This window comes from Halichoeres trimaculatus, unplaced genomic scaffold, assembly GCF_033239565.1.
Source record: "Halichoeres trimaculatus isolate MK-OKI-2021-1 unplaced genomic scaffold, fHalTri1.1 fHalTri1_scaffold_9, whole genome shotgun sequence".
Lineage (NCBI taxonomy): Eukaryota > Metazoa > Chordata > Actinopteri > Labriformes > Labridae > Halichoeres > Halichoeres trimaculatus.
In genome coordinates, this window is record NW_027437188.1 from 37,033,053 (window position 1) to 37,058,769 (window position 25,717).

Consider the following 25,717-nt stretch of genomic DNA (forward strand, 5'->3'; position numbering starts at 1 on the left):
TTAAAAACACTCAGAAAAACTAAATACTTTATTTTTTAAATTTATTTTATTTATTTACTTTTTTTTTGTTTCACTCTAAAGCCGTCTAAAATTATTTCCTCTTCCTGTGAGAAACTGTAATAAAGGGTTAAACTGATGCTGTCAACAGTTTTTATATATTTATAAATAGTGACTCAAGAGAAATTAAATAAATGTTGGATTTTGTTGAAAAAGTGTAAAAATAGTTTTTGCACCACTACAATGCTAAGGGCCAATAATACACTGCAGTTTATACTCCAGAACACCAGGTGGCAGCAGAGTGTCAGACTAGAAAAACTGATTGGCTTTAAACAGAAACCAAAAACCTAAAAAAAAAAGAAAAAAAAGACAAAATATACAAATAAAAACATTTATAAACCGAAGTCTAACACTAACCAATAGCAGTGTTTGAATTTGTCATGTGACCCTCTGGAGGTCAGACAGAATTACTTTCTTGCTAAGACCAATTTAGCCAATTTCCCTCCTCAAAACCATCCAATAACTTTTTTTTACAAGGCCTCTCTTAGTTAAGATAAAAAATCTTCATATTAATAGAAAAATAAAACTTAATCTCTAATAGTTTAATTTATTTTATTTGCTGTTTAATTTTAGAAATGTGTAAAAATGCAAATGTTGCCCTGAGGGAACACTGTACCACCATGAAAACATATAAGTGTTTACAAACTGTTCAAAAACAAACTGGTCATTAATTTCATTTTGACTTCTTCAGTTTCCATCAGGATGAATCTGATGTTGGTTTTAGTAAAGTTCAGACCTAAACTGTCTGCTCTGGTCGACCAGAGTAAATTTTCTGAGCTTTCTTCACAGATCACAGATCCTTCACACATTTTTCCCACAGTGAAAAGGCTACTGAAAGCAAAAGAAATGGCATCTTTGGTTAATAAAATGTGTTTAGACTCCTCGACCCATTCATTTCAATGGGACGTTACTAAATGGTACGGTGTTAGAAATGTTATAAAATGAGTTATTTAAAAAAAACGTTTTTACACTTTTGATGGCATGCAGTGTAAACTGTTGAGGCAATCAAGCAGTATCCATGTGTTTTTGAAAAAAAAAAAAGTGTCGAAATATAAATAAATAACTCTTTTTTTCATTCTGACCGTTACGGTACGGTGTTTCCCTAAGGCAATATAAATATATATATAAACATATATATATATATATATATATATATATATATATATATATATATATATATATATATATAAACATATATATATATATATATATATATAAACATATATATATATATATATATAAACATATATATATATATATATATATATATATATATATATAAACATATATATATATATATATATATATATAAACATATATATATATATAAACATATATATATATATATAACAATTCATTTATTTATTGAAAAACTGTTTAGATGATGTTTATTTGATCTATTTTAAGACAAAAAAAAACCAAACATTATCAGTGTCCATGTGTTTTTGAAGAAAAAAAAAAAAAAAGTATCAAAATATAAATAACTCTTTTTTTCATTCTTACTGTTACAGTATGGTGTTTTCCTAAGGCGAAAAAAAAAACAAAAAAAAAAAAAAAACTTTTTCCAGCAGGCATTGCTATGCGTACCATAGAGCTGTGTTTCTCAAACTGTGGTCCTTGGACCACTAGTGGTCCGCCAGTGCCCCCTAGTGGTCCGCAAAGACTGTGAGGAAATTGTTTTTAATGGAACATTCACGAAAAAAGACTTCTTGATAAAATCTACAAAAATTGGTTCATTAAGGCGTTGAGCAGTTTAATTTAATCTAAGTACTTAAGTATTTAAATAATGGAAATTTCAAGTATTTTGGAATAATGTGTCAGTAATGTAGTTATACTCAGATTTTAAGGTCCATTTTCTCCCTCATTCTAAACGAAAACAACAAACAAAACATCAAACTATGAGGAAATTAGTGAATTTTTTTTATGCTAGCATGTCATTTTGTTAAAAAAAAAACTAGTTCTCAATAAAGGGAATTAAAGAAATAAAATATATGATTTTAGTCATAAAATAATTGGCGTATGATCCATTTTCAAAATAATCGTTTGTTGCAGCCCTAGCAAGTTGTAACATATTTGATTTGAGTTTATAGTATACGGGTTTGTTCTCGGAGTGTTGTCCTGGGGCTGTTTAGCTTGTGGTGGTCCGCATGAGTTTTCTGGGGGGATAAGTGGTCCTTGGTCTGAAAAAAAATGAGAAAAGTTTCTTTGGGGGTTAAATCTGAATAAACTGCAGTAAGCCAAGCAGTCCACTAGAGGGCGCCACAGCTCCGATATTTTACAACAGGTTTGGGTTTTGGTTTTGCATGGTGTCAGTTGAGCTCTTTGTGGCTTTTATTCCACGGTTTCATCCTTTATTTAAGCAAAAGACGTCACAGAGAGACTAATGTCACAGTTAGCATCCTCTGTAACATCTGCTCCCAATCTTTAATCCGTCCTCATCAGAAAATCTGTGCGAGATACAGTTTAAGCAGACACATTTCCTTTAAAGGGCTGTGTGTTTTAAGCATTAATAACCTGATAAAACTGAAGGAAAACTGTTTCAGGATGTGGACTGATGATCTTGATTTTGCACCTTATGTGCATCAAATCTTTTTTTTTTACACAAGTTTAACAATTTTAAACTCCATCCTTCAAACATCTGTAACACCTGGTGTCAGAATCATTGTGGATTTACTGAATTTACAGCTTCTTGAGGAAAATACAGATGCTTCATCTTCATCACTGACTTGTAAAGAAACTGCTGTGCACACAGATTTTCTGTGAGCTTTGAGAAACGACTGTTTGATGTTTCAGCGTCTACAGAGAGGAAAGTTATTAAAACTACTTCTACAGGAGCATTTCTCAGCCTGTTAGAAACAGAAACAAACAGATTTATACTGAATAAACCCACAGTAAACCAGGTTATATTGACTTTTTTAATTTTCTTAGAACAAAACAACTCTCCACCAGCGTTTCAGACATGGAGACACGAAAACTGAACACGTCGCATTAAAATAACACAAAAACAAAAAAAAAAGAGAGCCATAAAAATTCTCCTACAAAACCTGTGACCGCAGCCACTGAACCACCTGAGCATAAAATCAACTCTTTCAAACAGGGTTTCTCACATGTTGGCTAACTGGCTGAGCATAATACAAAAAAATAAAAGTAACAACTGATTAAAGACACACGTACGGACGCCGTCAACACGTCGGGGCAGAAATTTGACTGTTTGAATCTGTCCAACATAATGACGCTGATTTTAAACCTGTGTCCCCGGGGTGTTGAAGCAGTCGTCGTCTAAGTACGTGTGAATTTGGGAATGGTGGACCAATCTGCGTCTTCCTGGCACGCGGGGCGCGCTCAGTTGGTGTGCTGCACCGTGGAGAAGCACAGTTTGAGGGTGTAGGGGTACGGACCGGCTGCAGAGAGACGACAGAGGTCAGGTTAGAGAAAACTTCACGCTTCATCTTCATAAATCTGGATCTGGATCTGGATCTGGATCTGGACCTGTACCTGCGTTCTTCATCTGGTAGTGGTTGATCATGGCCAGGGCCTCCATGGCGTCGCTGATGGACTCCCACTCTAACAGACCTGAAGCGCTGCGGTCGTTGGGTGCTGCTCCACCTGATGATTTAAAACCACGTTAGCATCACATTAGCATCTCGTTAGCATCACAGCGAAGCTCCTGAACAAAGCGTTTCATGTCTGAGGAAGAGGAATCAGAGCTGCTTACTCTTTCCAGTGAACATCTTGACGTTGACGGGAGCCTTGACTCCGATCTCCTCACAGATCTGTAAAGAGACAAACGAGCGGTGAGCAGACGGCGTGCGTCAGCAGTGACTCAGACCTCATGGCGGTAAACGCTTGCTCCTGTACTTCCTCCTACAGACCTGAGAGAAGATCTCTGGTGTGACGTCGGGCTGGGCGTTGAAGAAGTGCAGCACGTTGCTGGGATGCTGGATGCGGTTTTTGGCAGCCTGCTCCGGTGAGGTGAACCGGTTGTTCCTGGAGCCGTGGAAGTCTTTGAAACTGCCCGTCCCATCCTCCAGCTCGTAGCACTGACCGGGTACGATGGCCTGCTGCTTGGACACGCTGCGAGGAGCGAGGACGACAACGTTAGAGACGTTTTTGATGCCCTTAAAAACACTGGCTGTGGATCATTGAAGATGAGATAAGCCGGTGACCTCTCTGAGCACAGCCTCTGTTTCCTAAACGCTCAGAGAAGAAGTCGTTTGCTCGTCTGTCAGCGCTTCGTTAAACACATTCCTGGAGCAGCACTCTCACTCTCTCTGCTGAGGCCTCTGAGGGTCAGAGTCAACTCACCAAACGTTTATCCTCTGTCCAAACAGAAAGTTGTTGTTCAGGTTGGTGATGGCTCGGTCGACAGCGTAACAGTCCCCCATCTCCACCATGGCGGCTCCGGGCTTAGTCTTCATGAACTTCACCTGTTGAAAGCGCAGAGGACGGGATTAACCAGTTTCCTCTCAGACTGTGCCACCCTGCCCTGCAGAGGCTGAAACACGGGGATCTGAGAGAGGATGGCTGGGAGCCAGGGCGTGATGTGAGCTGAAGTATTCGATTGTTTCTGAAGCTCATCTGGTTCCACCCATGGAGTTAAAAACAGATTCACACTCTTATAGAGAGACCTGCTCAGAGTCCTCTTGAATTTTAAGATTTGGGCCTTTTTCTTTGGTCTTTGGTGGAAACTTTGGATGGAGGGATGAAACCCATAAAGGAGACCAACTATTTCTGCAGACCCATATATGACCTCTTTAAAAAAAAAACATAATGCATGTCTCAGGAGAAAACTGGTATTATTCCTGTAAAGTAGATAATTTCAAAAAATATTGAATTAAGAAAAAAAAACGTTTTTTTTTTTCAATTTAAACGTTTTTGCATTTTTTTGGCAAATGTATCAAATTAATTTTTCTAATTATCAATTATTATCAGTCATTTTTTTATATTTAAAATTCCAAAATAATGGGGGGTTTTTTGGCACATTTTTTGAAATGTCAATTTTTTGCAATGTTTTGAATAAAAAAATAAATTGGAAATATTTTTACAAAATAATTTATATATTTTTCTTATTTTTGCAGATAGATTTATCTTCAATTTTTCTATTTTAAATTTTCAAATGAAAGTTAATGAAATTTCAGATATTTTGGAAATTTTTTAATAATTGGAAATATTTTTACAAATTAAAGCTTTTTTTAAATTTTTTGCAGATTGATTAAACTTCAATTTTTTTCTTTCGAATTATAAATGAAGTTTATATAATTTCAGATTTTTGGGAAATTTTTGCAAATTTTTGAAATGAAAGAATTAAATTTATACAATTTTTTTAAATTTAATAATCTTTTTTAAATTACTGCAAATGTATTTAATCTCAATTTTTTTTTTTGCAAATATGTGAAATTTCATTTCTTTTATTTTTGTAAAATTTTGCCACTTTTTGATTTTTTTTCTCCTTTTTCCGCAAATTAAACACTAAGACATCATATGTCCAATTTCATAAACTTTAAAAACTTATTTCAAAGAAATTTACACACTCTTTTGTCTTTATTGTGAAGATAAAGTAGATCTTGTGGCTCCTGAACGACTTTAACCCAGCTGAGCTGAGTCAAACTGGCTCCTATAAAGTCCTATGGTTATGATCTTTGCTCCGTCATTGTTCACCTTAATTCTTCGTGTGTGTGTTTCCTGAACAGGTAAACAAACTGTTGTGTGAGTATTTTCAGACACTCACCCGCTCCACGTTTCCGTACAGACAGAAGATGTTGAAGACACGGTCGGCGTTCATCTTGGAAGGCTCCAACCCGTACACCATGATCACCGGGGACTCAGCGTGGCCGCCGTACTCTCCAGGAGGAGGGGGAGGAGGTCCATAGCCGGGCCCGTAGCTTCTTCCACCGCGGCCTCTCATGGGTGGACCCATGCGGCGTCCCTCGTAGGGCGGGGAGCCGTAGCTCTCGTCGTAGCCGTGGTAGCCACCTCCTGAAGAGTGAGGAGGAAAAGATGAACGTGTCTGTCTGCAGGTTGTGTTCCTGAATAGTAACCATGAATCAAAGAGCTGTTAATCCCAGAAAAAGTTAATCGTTTTGGTCTCTGTGTGTTTGCCTGAGCCAGCCTCACCATACTCTGGAGGATGGTCACCCAGCAGAGCGGGCTGTCTCTGGCGTTTGTTGGGGTTGGCGTTCACATCATCTACAAAGACAGGAAGACGAATAAGAGAGAGGCAGAGAGGAAGAGGTGACAGATAAGTAAAACAGAACCACTCCCAGATGTAAGCCAACAGAAAGTTAAATCTTCATTTTCAGGATGAATTTAAATCAGTGGATAAACTGAGTGCTGGAGGCAAACACATGCATCCCCACAGTGATCCGTCTCTCCCGTCTGATCCACACTAACAGATTTACAGCCCTCCCCCTCAGTGATTACAGAGTAGCAGAAACTTTGTCTCAATGTTGTCAGTGTTTAAATTAGTTTAGGGACATGACAAGAAGGCATGGGACTGACAGATGGTGAGACTCCACGTTAGATTCATGAAATATCCCGTAAACACACACAACCTTTAGCAAAACAAGTGCAACAGGGGACACGAACACAGGGTAATGATCTAAAAACAGGTCATTCTAGTTGAAGAAAAGTTTGTACGCTCACACACACCTGCATTGCTCCCATTGCCATCTGCATCACCATCTGTACAGGTACACAATAATCATACACATCAGAGTTTAAACCAGAAGAAGCAGAAGGTTTTACAGTTTTCCCCGGTCAACGTCAAACACCTCACATATGAAGACATGAATCACAACACTTGCTCTATCTCTGGGCGTGTTTCAGGATGCAAAGGGCCCAGTTTCTCTGCGCGTGTTCACCAGGCTCATGCAGACAAATCAAAAAGCAGCTGATACATTTGGAGGAGCATTCCCACCAAGCCGTCCTGTTCGGTTCAGACCATAGACCCTGATCCTGAACGGGTTTTCCTGCCAGAAGAGCATGTTAACTGATTTAACCTGTAAAGACAAACTGAGATGGATATTTTTCTGTTTTCGCTCCTTCTTTTTTTATCAGGAGGATGTAAAATGTTTTTTTTAAATCATGTCCTGAATGTTTTTCAAAGTAAAAGCTCAATTTATTATTTTTTATTTATTTTGAAATCCCATCCAGGGCTGGTTTTAGTTAAAAGACTAAACTAACATAAAGCTTATCCAACCTTAAAGTGATCCTCCAGGATGGAACAAGTTGGGTCCTATCACAAGGTTTAGGGCAGAAATTACCCCTACAGCAGTGTTTTTGTGCAGCAGAAGCCCAGAGCGCTCACACCAAACACCCCCTCCCTGCTCCTCTGCAGGTTTCCTCTGCACTCAGACGGGCCATGTTTTACATGACCAAAAACACAAATAAATGGACTCCCACTTTCTCCCAATTATTATTTTTTGTAATTTTTTAAAAAATTATTGGGGTTTTTTAGCAAATTAAAAAAAATATTTTTTTTTTAACCCAAATTTTTGTCATTTTTCTGAAATTTTTGCAGATAATTTCAAATAATATTGGATTTGACAAAAAGAAAATGTTTTTTTTTTCAAAGTTTTTGCATTTTTTTGGCAAATGTATCAAATGTATTTTTCTAATTATCAATAATAATTCGTCTTTTTTTGAGCTTCCAAAGTTCTGATTTTTTTGCAATTTTTTTTTGAAATTTCAATATTTTGCAAATTTTTGAATAAAAAACTCAAATGGAAATATTTTTACAAATGAATGCTTTTATTATTTTTTGTAGATAGATTTAACTTTATATTTTCTATTTTAAAATTTCAAATGAAAGTTTCTGAAATTTCAGATTTTTTTGGGAATGTTTTAAATGAAAGAATAAAATTTATAATTTTTTTTTTCAATTTATCTTTTTGAAATTACAGCAAATTTATTAAATCTCAATTTTTTAATTTTTTTTTGGGCAAATATTTGAAATTCCATATCTTTTATTTTAGGTAAAATTTTGCAACCATTATCTCCAACAGAATACTGTTTGTCTCTAAATAAAGCGTGAATGCAGACCAGTATCAGATTTTTTCGTTGGGAGTCCGTTTATTTGTGTTTTCGGTCAAGTTAAATATGGCCCCGTCTGAGTGCAGAGGAAACCGGCAGAGGAGCAGGGAGGGGGTTGTTTGGTGCGAGCGCTCTGGGCTTCTGCTGCACAAAAACACTGCTGTAGGGGTAATTTCTGCCCTAAACCCGGAGTATGACTTGAAGGTGAACTTTCATACGGGGATATTAGAAACATATTAGCTGCAGTTAATCCAGATTAATTCTTCAAAATAATAATAATGTTAGTTAAAGTTCAGTCCACCTCAAAATAAAAAATAAAAAAGTGGTAAATGAGGTTTACTGTTAAAAAAAAAGCACAATACTGATCATTTTAGTACCGGACCACTTGGTGGAAATGCAGCTTTGGAAACCAGCAGCCACTATAACTTCATTTAAAAGCTAGCTTAGCTTCCGGCTACATAATCATCAGAGCCTGGGTCAAGCACGCCCCTGAATGATTTAAGATGAAACTAAAAACATGACTGTTTTCCCACAGTGTCACACAGGTCCAGGAACCACGTGGACCTGGTTCCTGGTGACAGAGAGAGCGACAAACATAGTGAAGGGATCAGGGTAAAGTTTTTAGTGAGGTTAGAAACGCAGGCTCAGACGGCGCCACACCACCACCCTCCTCCACAAAGAGACGTGTAAAAGCCTGAGGGAGAAACTGCGGCTGTATCAGTCCTGTGTGGCCATGTTGGGTGCTGGGCTTTGGGGTATGTTGTGCTGTGCAGTGATGTTCCCTGAGGAGGGTCTGGAGTTACTTACTGCATGCTTACAAACAGTAGAGGGAAGATATTTGTTGCAGAAGTCCCACCACTCTCCACTCAATTCATTTTACTCTTTATCGATTTCCTCTTTTGGGGAAACAACTCCACGCCGGCATCGATTGCTGGTTTTATTAAGCTGCAATGCCCATCAGCGGGTTGGCTGGTGGCTGGGCAGGCGTTTCCATCCTTTGAAATAGTCCGCTTAACACCCACTGGGAGACCTTGAAGCTGCCAGAGCACATTTCAGTTGGGAAGCTGGCTCCTCTTAGCCGTAAATTGCCAAACCTGCATCACATGGAAGGCGTTACACAGGTTCTAGAGACTTCAAAATATAATGAAACTAAACTCAAAGAAGGGATAGCTGAGAGGGGATGCATGTAGGAGGAAAACCAGGAAGAGGAGGAGATGAGATGAGGAGGAGAGAGCAATAGAGAAAAGCTGAAATCCATGTGGGTGGAAACACATGAAACCAAAGTGGGCCTGACTGGGCTCTGAGTGTGCTGCTCGAGTGTTGTCAGCAGTGTCTCGTCTTCATCAGCTGTTTGGTGTTGACTCCGCTCTGATTGGCTACAGCTCGACCCTGAGGTGTGACTCATCTACTGGATCAGTCGGGGCGGCGTCAGCGAGTGTTGCACGGTGTGTGGCTTGTTTTGAGAGGTGTGCTCTCGGTGGCCTGGTTATTGTGCTGTGTCTTCTTTGGGACCAGACTCCGTTTGATGGAGGCAGTGGTGGGCTGTAGATGCAAGCTGTGGCCTACTTCAATGTGTCAGTCGCTTGTGTCTCAAAAAACAGGTAAGAAAGGAAGAAGGTGGAGGGGCCCAAGTGTAGCTCAGTGCCCCGAACGCGCCACCCTCGAGACGTGTGCGTTGTCTTCGTGGCTCTGGTGCTGGCGTGAGGAGGTGGTGTCAGTCCTAATCGTCGTGTTGGGGTGGAGGTGTCTTGTTGTAGTTTCTCCCCCTGTTTCTCTGGGGGTGTTTGCCTCTTTGTATGATAACTGTTGTGTCCTCACTGAAGACGTGCAAAGTTGAGGTGGTGGTTGCTGAGTGGTGATGTTGTCAGCGTGTGCTTCTTTGAATGTTGTACTTTGCAGAGATCACCCATCAATCAGGAGAAGATAAGGATTAAATGAAGCTGTAATTAACTTGATGCTGATACTGGTCTGGGCCCACTTTGAGAAACTCGTGCAATTAGCCAAATGCTTTGACTGAAAACATCCAAACCAGGACTTAAAACATTCGCCGTGAGACGACAGTGGAAAAGACCAGGATCAGCTTCTCAGCAAACAAATGTGAATCACGTGACTTCCTCTAAGGTTAGTGAGTGAAACCCGTGTTATCTGAGGACTGCTATGAAAGTAGCATTTGTGTCTTTGAACTGAAATCCCCGTGATGAAAACCTTGCATCATGTAAAGGTGTGGTAGGAAAGGCAGGAACAACAAAGAAAGCAAAAACAAAACTGTGACTTGACAGGTTTGTGTCTTCATGGCTGAGGTATGTCAACAAACAGAGTGTGTGTCGCTCGCTTGGTTTGACAAAAGGCTGTTTTTGTAACGACTCAACCACAGCAGAAAGAGTATCACTGGGTCGAATCTGTTCAGTGCAAACGCAACTTTAATCCAACAGGTCAATGAGGGGACACTGAAAACCACCAAAAGGGCATATTGCAGGTTAAATTATTTCTAGATTAACACTTAACATTGTCCGATTATAACAGTAGATTAAGTCAATAATTGTTTTTATAAGTTATTCAACAAAAAAAGGGTCAAATTTAGAGGAAGAAGTGGCTGTTTCTAGTATAACTTTTTAAAACACTCGTTTTTTCAGCATCGCGTCATTTGACGCAACAAAAGTGAGTCTCATTCCTTTATCCATCTTTGAGCTAATGTGAATAATAAGTGAGATCGGGCATTGCGAGTCGTGTTTATTGTGATTCTTCCGCAGTATTATTTAATTTGACCATCCATTAAGATGATAAAAATGCATTTGGGTGGATGGCTGCAGAAATATTAGCTTAACGGGACATGAAGCTTGTAGCTGAGGCTGTATTCAGAGCAGAAAAGTCCTTTGGTCCACTTGTTTGGTCCGGACCAAAAGCGGACTTTATTTTCTTCGTTTGGTGCGGTTTGTATTCAGATTGTACTTTTTGCAAGTGGACTATATTCTGTAAACACATCCAGGTGTGTGAGGATCAGTGCTCTCATTGGACAGCACTGACAAAGGGCGGCACACAGAATACAGACCTGGAAATGGAGGTAAACATGTGTGTTTGTGCTCTTATTAGAGCTGCTAAATCATTTTCAGTTTCAAGAGCAGCTCCTTCAAAGCAGCTTAACAACACCGTTTACAATTTAGGAACAGGAAGACCAATGATCGCAGCAAGGAGGCGCTATGCTCTGCGTGTCCTGACCCACAACATGCTAGCTACAGCGTGGCTAAACAGAAGACGGATGATCAGGTATGAACCAAAGACGGTTAGGTTACGGTGGCTCTATAGGCCCAAAAGGAGCATGTATCCTGTAGTTAGTTCAGATGGACCTTGGTTTGTATTCAGACCTGCACCTGAGAACCACGAACCGCACCAGAGTTCGTTTGGAAGCGGACTGAGACCACCTCAAAAAGTGGGTCCGGTTGTTTGGTCCGCACCAGGGTTCGTTCGTGTCTATTCACACCTGCATGAAAAGTCCGCACCAGCGTGGGACACCAACCCTGGTCCGTTTAAAGTGGACCAGACAGTCCAGGTCTGAATACCACTTTTGTCTTGGTTTTCTGGCTCTAGATCAGTAGATAGACTTTGATAGACCTCTCAGTCTGTCTCTCTATGTTTATCATGACGAGTCAAAGCGCGCTGATTTATGATCAGCTCTTACACCTTCTACTTATTTTTTGAAGTCAGTGAATCTGATTTCAAACTTTAGGCTACATCTCACTGGCTAACAGCGCTCACCTGCTCCTTTCTCCTCTGGTTCTCCTCACACCACAGCTCCTCTGCTCTCTTACCGACATTAGTCCTCCTCCCTGCCCTGTTACCACTCTTCATCTTTCCTAACAGGCTCATAATCACAACCCTGAGGACCATCATATGTTAGACAGGAGAGACAGTCTGATCCATGTTTATTCATGTTAAACAGTGTCTCCAGGAGACCCTGCGGTTTAATTATTCAGGAATTTCGTTTAGGATATTGTTTTCAAGTTATTTTCCTATCAATTTCTTAAAAGTTGTCTTTAACCTTCAATATGCCCTTTAAGAAAATCATCAGATCAGGAGCACTCATCAGTAGAGTTCCTTCTTGTGTTGCCACCTCCTTCCTCAGTAATTACAGTCATAAACCTAATGCAGAGTTTAACAACCTTGCATGGTTTTTGTAAACAACCACAGGTACCAGGTGAATAAGCCCAACTGATAAAGTCCAGTACCTGAAACTTGAATATAACTCTGAAGCAACCTGCAAACATACGCAGTTTAGCAAAATATTCTTCTGTTTTTTTAATATCAAGCCTCTCAGCAAAACTTTGGAGTGTTTTAGAAATGTGCATATCAACAAATGCATGATATGCTAAATGAATCCATGCAGAAATGATTTTGAGCCCCTAAAAAAACCTTCCTACTGACATCAGTCTCAGCTATCACTCACCATATGAAGATTTAAGAGACATTTCCTCTGGTGCGTGCTGGCACGTGGCTTTAAGTTCAGTTAACCAGAACAACTTCATTCCACGATCAACAAGAATGCTAGCCTCCAGACACAGGGGACACTTTCAGAGCGTCTTTGACAGGACCGTGACAAATTAAAGAGCTCAAAGAACGCAGTCGGATGCTTTCCAGCGTTTCCTACCACACAGCAGGGTTTGACAGTGTTAGATTACCATGAGATAATTCCCTCCTGTGTGTGAATACTGTCCATAATGTGTGCTGTGAAGTTTTAGCGTAAAATGTTTCTTTCTAGATTAAAAAAAACAGCAAAATTAAAATCTGAAAAGAAGTTTGTTGCCCCCTTCTTCCCAGCAGCCAGCAGCTACAAAGCATGTGTGAGGCAAAGCAGTTGCTTGTGGATGTGTTTGTGTGTTTGAGGTTTTACCTGGGCCTCCAAGGTTGGGGTTAGTGTAGTCCCAGGTGTCCTGGTCGTTCTTGAACACATTCAGACGAGTTGGCTGAAAAAGAAAGCATGAGGATGGAAAGTGTTGAATACACATCGACAGATAAAAAGCTAATTTCCAGAAACATACTGTGCAAAAGTTGTACCTTGGCATACTCGATTTTCAGCGTGCAGCAGCCAGAGTAGATGTCTGCTCCATTCAGAGATGCTTTGGCTCGCTGGGCGCTTTGCACAGAGTCGAATGTGAAGACAGGGTTAAGGACAACACAGATAACTACTGAACAACTGAGAAAACAGATATTTACGTGTGAAACTATGGAGACAAGAGGGGGGTGTAATGTCAAAGCAGTCAGTCATTTCACTTTTTAGCTTGCAAATCATCCGATACATCCATATACCTTCTGCATTTCATCAAACCGGTTTCCCAGTATCTTTCTGCAGGTGTTTCAAACTGACTTGACATACCAGGTTAAACTACCTTAATCACCGGTGTTCGTGCTAACAAAGCTATAGTAGGAGTCAGAGGAACAGACAGAAGCTTGGCAGATGTCTCCTGCTGAAAAGGATATTCAACCATTGCCTGGACGCCGTTCTTCCTGAAGATGACAATTCTCTGGACAGGCCCACAGTTGTTGCAGATTGTGTAGAGAACATCCTGTCAAAGTGTGCGAGTAAAAACAAGTTTAGGATGGATTCAGCATCCTTGACAAAAACAAAAAAACCAAAAAAACAGAGTTTGCTACAGATTGTGTGAAGAAAAGTAAAAAATAAACATGTGCATTTACCGTGGTGATGGGGTAGATGGGGTTCATGATGGTGAACAGAAGAACGTTGTTAACACTCCTTGAATCATCAGAATCCCCCGGCCTGGAGATCTTCTGGCTAGTTGAGTAGTTAATAAAAGCTGGGTGGCCTGAGATGTAAACCTGGTTGTCAGCGGCGTACGTCACAGCTGTGGATGACCCATTCATATCCTCGTACTCAACCAGTGCCTGGCGCTTTTTGGGCATCACAACCACATAGCTAAAAACAACAGAAGTGAAATGTTTACATATGTTTTAAACACAAATAAAAACACTTTCTGGCTTTTGCACACAGATGCATTTATTTTGTACCTGATTGCTCCAAATTCCTGCAAAGCCTCCACGAGGTCAGCTTCAGTAACTCCATCCACAAGCCCCCGGACGTGCACCACCACAGATGGAAGAGTCTTGTGTGGGTCTTCATACCCCTGTGCAAAACAAAACAAATGTATTTAAAGAGGCTATGAGAATGGCATAAAACGGTAAAAAAAAATGGCACTCTGGATGTACTCTGGGTTATAAACTTCAGATCAGATGTCCATTAGAAGTCTTTTACATGGTAATCACTGACTGTTTAAATCAGGTCCAACCCCTTAATAAAGAAAAAAAAGAAACAAGAAATGGTGTAACATATATTTGGCACGATTAGTCAAAAACTTCAGGGATCATGTCCATAATTTTTCTTTATCCAAAATACCTTGTTAGCCTAGGTGAAGTTGGGGGAAGGGGTGCCGTTAATTAGCTTAATGCCAAGAGTTAAGCTTCAAACTGTTTAAATTATCGCACTTGTCCCTGAATCAAAGGTGATACTGATTCAAAGTAACTCAAATAAACCACGAAAACACCCAGCCCCCAGAAAAAAACAGCTAAATTGGCGAGATCTTTCTAAAAATGCTAATAGCAAAGCTAGCATAGTGCTAATGTTACCGGTGTTCTATCGAATAGTGTTTCCTATCCGAACGTGATCCTGGCAGCGTGTGCGCCTGCGTACAACCAAGACCCAGCGCGCTGGTCATGATTAAGCTCACTTTTTGGAAAAAGACAGCCTCTGAAAAAACGTTCGACATCGCATAATTAATGTATTTTAATAATAGAGTAATAATAAAACATGCTCCTTTATTTCTACTAATGAAAAGTGCGAGCGAAGCCTGCTTAGGTGATGGCGTTTTTCGACCAGGCAGCACTTCTCCCTATAACACCAGTACTAGAACAAAGCCCGGCTCTGGTGAGGCCCAGTCAGAGAAACCGCCCTGAAACTGGCCCATTCAAACTGTACGCGTTATTGGATAAGCGAATTACATTACTAGAACATTCCTTGATGACTTTGCGTTTATAGTTAAGAACGTTATCGGTCCCATCTATAGAAAAACAAGGTTAACACAGGGGAAGCTAACGACTTCTGTGACGCGACGGAAAACATTTTTTTAACCTCCGCGCCACTGAATGAAAACGTCTACAAGAGACAATGCAACAGTGTTTTCGTTCACTCTGGACGAAAACGCAGCGGAGGTCATACACTACAGACTCACCGTGGCCATTCCGTCGGTTTTCTGTCGTTTCGTTGCCCGGCCGTCTTCGCTGTAGTAACGGCTCGTTGCAGTAGCCATGTTGTCCCGGTTAAAAAGGATGGTGGTAGTGACGCCGAATGGAAATGGACGGAATAGTCATGAAAAAGGGGGCTCGTGTTTCCACGCCCAGTGCAACGGCAACGTAAGCCGTGATTGGTCGCGGACTAGTCTAAAAATGATTGACAGTACGCTGAACCAATCAGGAAGCGTAGATGTTCTAACAGACAGTTTATGGCCTAAAGCGAAGAAAATCGCCCTCAGGGCTGCGTGTTATGTTTGGTAAATAAAACAGAGGGTAGGAATAAGTTTACTTATCCTTAAAAAAAAACTCGTTTTGGAGATTAAATATTAAAAACACGTCATTTAAGATCTAATTCAAGGATGAAAATACATTTTTCGTCCACAAGGAATGTGAAAAAGAATAGCTAAGCTTTTGAGGGTTCCCTAGCAGCTAGCACAGTATGCTTTTTTCATAAAAAATATTAAATACTTTTACACATACACACATTTTCAGTAAAACGTTCCTTCCTTTTTATTGCAGATATTTTAATATAGAAAAACAGGTTAAGAGAATTGAGATAGATTAAGAGAATAAATAAAAGAAGACAACATAGATTTGATGATGAGGTTTATTTCAAAAATAAAACAGCCGTCTTATCAGATGAGCTGGGAACACAAACTGTTAAAGCAGCCCTAACACATGTCAAACTGAAGCACTGTATACGTTTTAAAATCAGAATTCACAGAATCGAATTGGGGACTACCATGCAGGGCAAATTAATTCAGCATATACTTCAGCTGATCAGGATTGTAAAAAGGGCAGTTCAGCACAAAATAAACGGAAACAGTAGGAATGTGACATCATATTTAAAGGCATGCAGGCCAGCATCCATCTTCCTGGTGCCATTATATGATGAATCAAACATTCAAAGAGGAGCAAACCAACATAAAATCCTCAGCAGGGGGGTGGGAGTGGTTCAGTGATGATCTACTCAGAAATAAAAAGATTTCCATACAATTTCACCCTCAGGGATGTCATCAACAGGGCAGTCTTTCTGTGTAATTTTCCAAATGAACTCCCTGAATCACTGCTAAAAGTTGTCTGCAACATTCAGTAACACCTCCACAGAGATGCAAGATCGAAGACAATCTTTACAGCAACATTTAAAACAGTCAAATGGAAACTTAATTTACTCGCCACACCGACTAAACCTTCATAAATTTCAGACTACAGTCCACAGGAGATTTTGATCTTCAGAGAACATGCTTAATGTAAGCTGGGACAAGACAGACAAGTAAAAAAAAAAACAATAAAGAAGAAGCTGCTGTTAGGCTGTAAAAGCAGACATGGAGCAGGGGGTGAGGGTCTAGAAAGAGGAGCGTTAGGTGGGACTTTTTGTCTTCACTCAGTCGTCTGCGGGCGATGGGCTTCGGTTTGCGCTTGCTGAGCGGGAACGACTGAAACAGAAACGGAGAGGAGTTAGCTCGCCAAAGGGGAGGATGGAAGAAAGATCAGAGAAAACTTCAACAATACTCAAAGTTTTTGGTCTTAATGGATGGCTAATGGTGCTCTGACAGTTTCTTACTTAGAAAATATCTGTGTAAAAGCTAAACAGGGAAACAAACACAACCCTATTAATAAATGTTAAACTTAACTGTAACAGATAGCTTACACAGTTTCATGTCAGAGGAGAGATTTCCTTTTTTATCCCACAAATTACATAAGAGCAGAGGCTAAATATGAGGAAACTGTTTCATAATAAGACTTAAATATGATCTTATAATGACAGAAATGCTTGAGATGGTAATGATGCATTGCACATAGATAAAATCTGATCTGACCAAGCCTCACACACACCAGTCTCTCAGAAGTCATGCTGCTTTCCACCTCTCACCCACACTCAGACACACACACACTTGCACTCTGAGCATGCTTGTTAAAAGGCTCAACCTTAGCTTATCAATGACCAGTTTCCCAGACTAATCAAACCTGAACATTTTCTGTCACCATGAACATAAGCTTGTCAGGGGGGTTGGTTTTTGTTACCTTTGCAGACTGGCAGAAACAACAAGTACAGAGTAGCGAAGGATGAAAGGACTGAAGGACGGATGACTACAACTTGGAGAGACACTGCGCTGGGAGCCTCTTGAAGACTGAAGCTCTTTCTCTCACTTTCAGAAGCTAAGACAGAGGCCGAAGAACTCTGGTAGGTAGGTAGGTAGGTACGGGTCTGGTTGGTAGGTTTTGGGTTTTAAAAGGTAGTGGTCGAACTCTGATCTGTGTAGGTCAGCCCTCTGGTAGATCTGAAGGCTGTCTGGGTGACTCTAGTAGAACAACTCTATGTGTGCGCGGGCTGATCTCATCTGAGCGTGTGCGTCGGTTGAACAGACGGTCACCCTTTCACTGTGGGGAGGGTTCTGTCTGTAGGTCGACCTCTTTCTCGCTGTCTAACACCAGATGCAGACGAAGGCTGATCTCAGGTCAGCGCTATGTCACCCTCCCGCAGGACGTACACACCGCCAGCTGGCAGACCCTGGGCCTGGGATCAGCTGTGGTGTCAGTGCAGTGCTCAGCTCCCACCACACGCTTTAAAGAAAATATGAAAAATAAACAAAACTGTGCTGCAAAAATGCTTTATCCAAGTCACACCAAAGGTGACACTTTGCTGATTTCTGCAAATACTCATCTGATTTTCTCATCTAGCCAAATTCAGAAAATTAAGAAAAATAAAAAACAGTTACAATGCTACATCTGACTCTTTTAAATATCACTTCAATAAAATGTTACTTTGGACAGATTCATCTAGAGCATGGACACACAGAGGACATGGAGCCCTTGTTAGTTTAAGCTGATCTCAAGTCTGAAAGAGTCTTTCTGTGCTCGCTTTTCAAGACAGAGTGAGACCAATGAAGAGCTGCATCGGGACCAAACCGGGCCCTCGATGCAGAGTGTTAGAAACTGAAAGGAGAGCACAGGAAGAGGTCTTAACGTTTCTCTACTCATACTTTCTGAACACCAGCCACTTTCTACCCCTCCCACTCCTCTAGAAGATGTCAGCAGGAGCAGGCGGCACGCAGACGATGAAGGTCTCTCTGTGGCGGTCTGGGCGGAGGGTCTCAGTTCATCCATCTCAGCGTCGCATGGGGGTCATGTGGTGGCAGGATGGTGCTCTCAGGTGGAAGGAGGGTCTAAGTAACAAGTCTCCCTGCCTATGATGGACACCTGGCTCTGGCTATCAAGACAAAACATGACTGACCCTCACTACAGGTTGGTCTGAACTGTAGTTATCGTACTGTTATGAACTCTGCCCTACTTCTCCAAAAACTCTATCAACTTCAACAACAAACACAAGGAGTTAGGAGACGGCCTTCACCTTTCTTCCTTTGTGAAATTCCTCTTGTGGTTTGCAGACGTGGACCTTGAGCGTGAACGAGAGAAAGAGCGTCCTCTCGGTGCAGAACCAGAACGAGACCTGGATCTGGAGCGACTTCAGAGAAAGAAAAGGAACAATTAGAGACATTAAGTTACAAAGCTGCTCCTGCTGGAAAAAATACAAAACTTTAGAAACATTCATAAAGATCAGGGTTGGGAATCTAAAACCAGTTCCTGTTGAGAATCAATAAGAAATGTTTCAATCCATTGATATCGTTAGTTTGTGCTTAATGATTCCCTTATCGATTCTTTACACTAAGCCAGAGCCGCACGACCTTATGTGTGACTAGTCTGTTGCAGCTTTCTTAGCTTAGCAGTTAGCTAACGTTTCCCAAGAAAACTCTGTTTAAGGATTCCTAGCTTGAAATTTTACTGACGAACTGAACATTCAGAGAAATCTACATCACTCTCTCACAGGAGATTCCTATTCAATACATTCAAAATAAACAAAATAGCGCTAGCTTGAAGCTAATGCACATGGGAAATTGCATTGATACGCTAGCGGTTAGCATACATTGGAATTACTTTGGCTTCAGAGAGTTTCAACTTTCATCACAGAAACATCACATCAACTATTTTTTAAACAACACTGAGAACTCCAAATGTCAAAATACTTTCAGACAAATGAAAAAAAGTTAGGCTCATGGTTGGCTTCATAACTTCGACAAGGTTCCAAACAACTTAGAATATTGCTATTACCACTTCGAGACACTAGATGGCCTACTTTATTCAATAACACATTACAAAACTGTAAATCAACGCCACATGACGTGCCATTTTTACTTATTTCTGTATATTTACGCCGGCAGATATCCAGATCCAGTGATAATTTACATATTTATTCACTTGAAAAAGAAGGCATTGATGAGGGAATCGATAAAAAATTGAACTAAGGGCATTGATATCGATAAAATCTTATCAATTCCGATCCCCAATTAAGACTAGGGATGGGAATTTACAGTAATTCCTGTATTCGAATATTCTGAATATCTAACGAACAAATATTCAAATACTCACAGATTATGTTTATTTTTATTTAATGAAAATAGGGTCCATTGGACACAGACCTCCCAGTAATTCAAGTCATTATGTACATCTTTTCCACTCTCTCAGATGTTGTTCCCCGGGGGACCTCCAGTTATTAGCAAGCTGATCATTTACATTCTGGTTTCATCACAACGATATGCTAACAGGGCTAGCAACTGACGTGATGCGAGACTGTCTGCATCAGCTGTTATCTCCTTATGTATACATGGTTAAGCATCAAACTAGTTATTCTATCACATGCTAGTTTAACACACATATTTTGCACGGATTAACTTGACCATTTTTATCCAAGTACTTGTACTTGCAGACGTTACTTTTCTTGACTGACAGGTGTCTCAACTGTAGCAGACGATTCTGCATTTGTTGTGCATTTGGTTTCAGTGTAATAACATGTTCCTAGAGAGTTGCTGCAGCTAGCTGCCGTAAAACAGTTGTTTTTGCTGAAAAGTGTCTCGGTGGGCTGAAGTTGTAAGTTTCGATCCCGTTAATAACTTTCTTGCCTGGTATATTCAGTTAGGCAAAGACAAAACATTCATATATTCTGTCTGTGGAAACAGTCGTGTTAAAAATTTCTAACTTTCTTATACAAGATTGTTTTCCCTCATGTTTACAGGAAGCAGGTTCCAGGGTTAACCATCCGTCACCATCAAAATATGTAGTTTACAGAAACAGCTTTAAGTGTGGTAGTAAACTGGCAGACAGCACATTAGGCTTCTTCCGCCTCTCTCTACAATCATGTCAGAGTAATTTGTCTCTGTGATGAAATCTGCATGTGTCTGACACAAGCAGTCATTACTATTTTACAGCTCACCTTCTCGCTGGAGTCCTGGATTTAGAGCGAGCTTGAGAGCCAGACCTGATGAAACAGGAAACAGGTCGAGTTTAGTTACAGCTGAGGAAGAAATCCTTCGAGGAGCAGGATATTACCAATGGAGCTGTATGCTTACCTGCTCCTGCGCCTGGAGTAGGATGGTGATCGACGGCGGCTCCTCAGGAAAAAACAAAAACAGTAAATTTCACCACAAACGGAAAATAAGCCCAACTGTTTCTCTATGATTCAATTTATTAGTCTGTGATGCATCCTGAAATTCGAAGCCAGAACTTCCTGTTTTGTCAGAGGATGTGTCTGAGGTGAAATGACATACCTGCTGTTGCTGTAGCTGCGGCTGCGTGAGCGAGAATGATAGCGGCGACCACGGGACCTGGATCTGGAGCGAGATCGTGATCGAGAGCGGGATCTGGGACAGAGAGGACAAGAAGTTAATCTCTGTGCTTCAGTCATGATCTCATCACGTTCAGCAAACCAATCGTCACCTGCTGCTGCGGCGGCCTCCCCTCTTGCTGAAGCGATAGCAGTCGTAGGCATAGTGGCCCCGGTCGCCACACTGGTAACACCGATCGTTAGGATCAAACTGGCGCCTGCTTGGACGACCACGGCCCTTTCTGGAGAGGCCTGTTGACATTTCCACTCGAACACGAGAACCACAAAGGAGTCTGGGAGGAAAAAAGTGTCAGCTTTTAATTTCAAATACCTTTCAGTATTCTTCATAAGATACCAGATGAAAAATATCATTTATTTTTTTTGCCAAATACATTTTTTATTAAAGATTTTTTCAACATTGTACAGCTTCAATCAGTTATACAAGCAATCACTTATTTCACTCTTCAATATTACAGTTTTTTTTTCTTATAAAAAACAAAACAAAAAAAAAACACTCACTAAAAAGATTAAGTAGTCAGTTTAGTAGTGCAGGGATTCAAAAGTCAGTCAAGTCATCTAAAAAGTCAAAGTCCTTAACAAATTCAATAAAAGGTCCCCATGTTCTCTCAAAAATATGTTGTTTTGATTTACGGATGTACGTTATTCTTTCTAGAGGTAGGCTAGACAACATCTGCTTTAGCCACTGAGAGGCGCTAGGTCCGTTAATATATTCCAGTTCAGAGCTATACATCTTTTTGCTATCAATGAGCTAAAATCGATAGAACTAGATTCTGCTTTAGTAAATTTGTTTTTCTGGATATATAGCCATTATGAATAGTTTGGAGTCTAAAGTCAATTGTTTTGATAATATCTTTTCAATATTTTTTTTTATTTCCAACCAAAAAGCTTTAATTTGATTACATTCCCACATACAGTGTATCAACGTACCTTTTCTGTCACACTTAATGCATAAATCTGGAATATTCCTGTTATACTTATAGTTTCACAGGTGTGGTATATGTATGTATTAGCCATTTTAATTGCAATATCCTGAGACGACTATTAATTGACATTGTACGGACTTTACTACATGCCTTCTCCCAATCCTCTTCACTAAACGATACTGATAGATCTTCATTCCAAGATGTAATTTTCTTACAGGAGTTTTCCGATGTACTGCTCATTAATAAATTGTAAAAGTCTGAAATAATAACCTTTCTCAAAGCATTTTTTAAACATTTTTAAAACAACCTTGTTTGGCATTAACAAAACTTTTTAATTGTAAATACTTAAAGTAGTGTTTTTTGTCCAAATTAAACCTTAATTTTAGTTCCTCAAAAGACATAAAATCATCTGACTGTGTTGGATAAAGGTCATTAATTGTTTTAAGTGCCTTTGACGCCCATTTTTTGAACATTACATCTGCCCTTCAAGGAGTGAAGAGTTGATTTCCTCAAATCGGGCTAAACTGTGAAATGTAGTTTGACTCTTTCAGATATTTTTTTTAACTTTAATCCAGATTCTCACTGTGTGTTTCAAAATTTGATTTTTAATCTGTTCTAGCAATTTTTTTATCTTTATCAGAATATAGAAACATTGGTAAAGGCAATTTTAAATTATGTGCCTCCATGTCAACCCAATGAGTACTCTTTTTTTTTTTTTAAAGTAAAATGTCATTGAGCGCAATTGTGCAGCCCAATGATACCAAATAAAATTGGTACATTTTAATAAAAATGTCATTTTATCAGCCTGTGTCCCTTTAAATTTCAGTTTAGATAACTCCTTTCATCAGGGTTGCATATTCAGTATTTGGCAGCCAAACTCTGCTATATTTATAATACAGGAATACACCTCTACTCACTTTCCATCCATTCCTTTCACAGCATCTTCTGCATCTCTGGGATCCTCAAACTCCACAAAAGCAAAACCAGGCGGGTTCCTCGCCACCCAGACGCTCCTCAGCGGGCCGTAGTAACTGAACGCTCGCTCCAGCTCGCCCTTAGCGGCACCATTACCCAAGTCACCAACGTAGACTTTACAGTCGGTGGCTCTGGATGAGCTACGGGAGGATGAATAGTAGGCCATCTTTTGTTGCCTGTAGGGAAAATAGGGAACATAATAAATTCAATTCTTTTTTTTTCTGTTTCAATTCTGTATAACACATAACGTGGCAACACGGATAAAAACAAAGTTAAGACAAGGAAAGTTCTGTAGAACTGTCTTTAATAGAGATAGACTGATTATCGGGGCCGATATTTGGCATTTTGAGGCATATCTGCATCAACCTTTTTTTAATATAACAGCCGATTTGAAACCCATTCAAAACTGTGTTGTTTTGGCTCTGATGTTTCACTGCACAGTTTCTCCCTGTCTATGCTATGGAAGCCCTGGATGGTCAAAACATTTAAAATCAGTCATGTAAAACCAGACAGAAAATTAATTTAAATGCATTACATGCCTGTAGAAGGCAGCACAAATTCAATTCTGTCCAGTTTTATTGCAGTTACATTGAAATTTTGGAAAACTTTAATTACTATTTAAGTTTTCATTTATCTTTATAAAAAACATGCTGCTAAGCGTTGGAGCTGTTTAATAAACATATGCTTGAAGGCATTTGAGTGAAGTGAAGTGTTTGAGTTTGTATTGTTCAACATTTTTTTCGCCGATATTTTCACTTTGACTGCAAATAAATATCGACTTAAAATATGTTATCCTCCCAGGTTTAATCATTTGCCGAAGGATCTGTCAGAGTTGGTGTTGAGGGGTCAAAAAACTATAGATTGGCCAAACACTCTGAGGACAACTTAAAAGCTAATTTTTATAGTTTAACTCTTCTTTTATATGCATGGATATATATGTATGTAGGTGAAAGTATCCATATGTGCGTATATACATGTATTTATATGTAAGTCAATATGTTTATATGTTTGTAGGTGCATGTGTGTTAGTCTGTACTTTGCTGAGAGATATTGCCAATTGCATGGATTAATGGCAGAGTTTTTTTTTTTTTTTTTTTAATTCTATTTACCTTAATATCATTATTATTTCTATTATTATTATCATTATTTTTATTTTTCTGTATTCATTGTCACTATCATTATCAGTATCATTACTATCTTTTTTTTTTCTTCCATACAGGGCTGACTCTTTTTGTTGGCATTCTTTGTGTTTTGTTTGTAATGATTTAAAAATGTTCAATAAACTCTCTTGCAAAAAAAAATAAAATAAAAAAAAAAAAAAAAAAATCCGTTATCGGCCTCCTTACACTCTAATAATCAGTATCAGCCCCAAAAAATCCACATCGATCCATTTCTAGTCTTTAAGACTGGGAACTATGATCTATTCAATAGTCACAGGTTAATGCCTTATATATATATATATATATATATATATATATATATATATATATATATATATATATATATATATATATATATATATATATATATATATAAAGTCTTGTGATGAAATCAATGTGATTTACTTTATTTTCATTGACAGGAAATCACACTGATCTATTTAAAAGAACATAACACTATACATAGGAGACACTGATTACTCATTAGACTTGAAATAAAATTGTCTGAAGGTTTTCATAATCTGAACAAAATTAAACCCAGCAAAGCAAACATAAACTGTGAGATAAGAAGCTGTTTTGGTGTGAAAACACATTGTAAACAGATCTGTTATCTATGAAGCACTAACATCCTGTTAGCGCGCCAAACATGGCCCCCACTGATCACTTTACACCTCCTTCATTATTTCTCCACAGCAGAGTTTCACACCCTAAATCAATTTATTTACTTATAAAATAACTCTATAACTATATTTAATTCAGTAACAAACAATAAGAAATGACGAATAATATGCGGTCAATCAATGCAGATTGGCGTTAGCTACCGTTGACACTAATATCGCTCGACTATTTCGGAATGCCTATAAATAATAGAGCAATTTAATCGATAATTAATGCTACGCGTTTTCTAATTTCAGAAAAGTATTTAATAATGTTTCTATTTTGTGAATTTTGGGGGTTAAGAGACAGAATAAATCAAGGCCTCAGTCTCCGCCTGCTCATAAACAATGGCGGTTGCACGCGTTAGCTTCCTTACCTTCTCCTCCTGCTTCGATGATTTCCGCTTCAGCTCCGAGCAGAGAGGACAAATAATCACCCAACAGCCTCCTGGAGTGAAACTCAGCTCACTATCAACTATTCTCACAGTTTTATCTCATTAAACAACCACTTTCATGAGCATTAACGAAGCTTCCACATGACTATCGGTTGACCGGGTCGACGAAATCCGACCTCACGAGCTGTTCGCTTCACATCCGCAGCTGCGCAGTGCGGCTCTTATGCTTCTCTTCTTCGTTAGTGCTTGGTCACTTGTGTTAAGGGTATTACCGCCACCTATTGTCGAAGTTTAGCCCAGGGGGATTTTTATTTTCAAGTATTGCACTTCTTAAATACCAATGTTGGTATTTTATATAGCACCCCTTTTATCTGTGATAGCCTTGGCTTGGATCTCGCCTTAAGCTTGTTTGTTGAGGGGTTTGGACCCATAAAACCCCTCAAATGCTCTAAAACTCTGGGATGATGCGCTCATATCTCTGCAAAACCTGTGAATGTTTTCATAAAGCTGTTCAAACTTACCTTTTTTCATGCAGGCAATTGTT

At 39.4% G+C, this 25,717-nt stretch overlaps 2 protein-coding genes across 7 annotated transcripts; both read right to left on the reverse strand.

Moving 5' to 3' along the window:
* Positions 1-2,979: 2,979 nt before the first annotated feature.
* LOC141797760 (heterogeneous nuclear ribonucleoprotein L-like) lies at positions 2,980-15,475 on the reverse strand. Of its 2 annotated transcripts, XM_074679441.1 has the most exons (14): positions 15,324-15,475; positions 14,107-14,222; positions 13,777-14,014; positions 13,559-13,646; positions 13,138-13,232; positions 12,974-13,046; positions 6,706-6,738; positions 6,172-6,243; positions 5,786-6,033; positions 4,363-4,484; positions 3,930-4,131; positions 3,773-3,830; positions 3,553-3,663; positions 2,980-3,458 (listed from the first exon to the last, which is right to left on the reverse strand). In XM_074679441.1, exons 1-14 carry the CDS (start codon positions 15,399-15,401, stop codon positions 3,400-3,402), a joined length of 1,593 nt encoding a protein of 530 aa, XP_074535542.1. In that variant the 5' UTR covers positions 15,402-15,475; the 3' UTR covers positions 2,980-3,399. The 2 variants fall into 2 exon arrangements, with proteins under 2 accessions (XP_074535542.1, XP_074535543.1); XM_074679442.1 differs by lacking the exon at positions 6,706-6,738.
* A 508-nt stretch (positions 15,476-15,983) lies between these two features.
* Positions 15,984-25,396, reverse strand: srsf7a (serine and arginine rich splicing factor 7a). Of its 5 annotated transcripts, XR_012599132.1 has the most exons (9): positions 25,156-25,396; positions 22,905-23,138; positions 21,157-21,336; positions 20,988-21,080; positions 20,790-20,831; positions 20,654-20,698; positions 18,737-18,850; positions 17,410-17,949; positions 15,984-16,820 (listed from the first exon to the last, which is right to left on the reverse strand). XR_012599132.1 is itself a non-coding variant. In XM_074679906.1 (8 exons), exons 2-8 carry the CDS (start codon positions 23,126-23,128, stop codon positions 17,856-17,858), a joined length of 789 nt encoding a protein of 262 aa, XP_074536007.1. In that variant the 5' UTR covers positions 23,129-23,138; positions 25,156-25,396; the 3' UTR covers positions 15,984-17,855. The 5 variants fall into 5 exon arrangements, 4 of the variants coding, with proteins under 4 accessions (XP_074536007.1, XP_074536006.1, XP_074536009.1 ...); XM_074679906.1 differs by having other exon boundaries at positions 15,984-17,949; positions 20,790-20,828; XM_074679905.1 differs by having other exon boundaries at positions 15,984-17,949.
* Between the last annotated feature and the right edge of the window lie 321 nt (positions 25,397-25,717).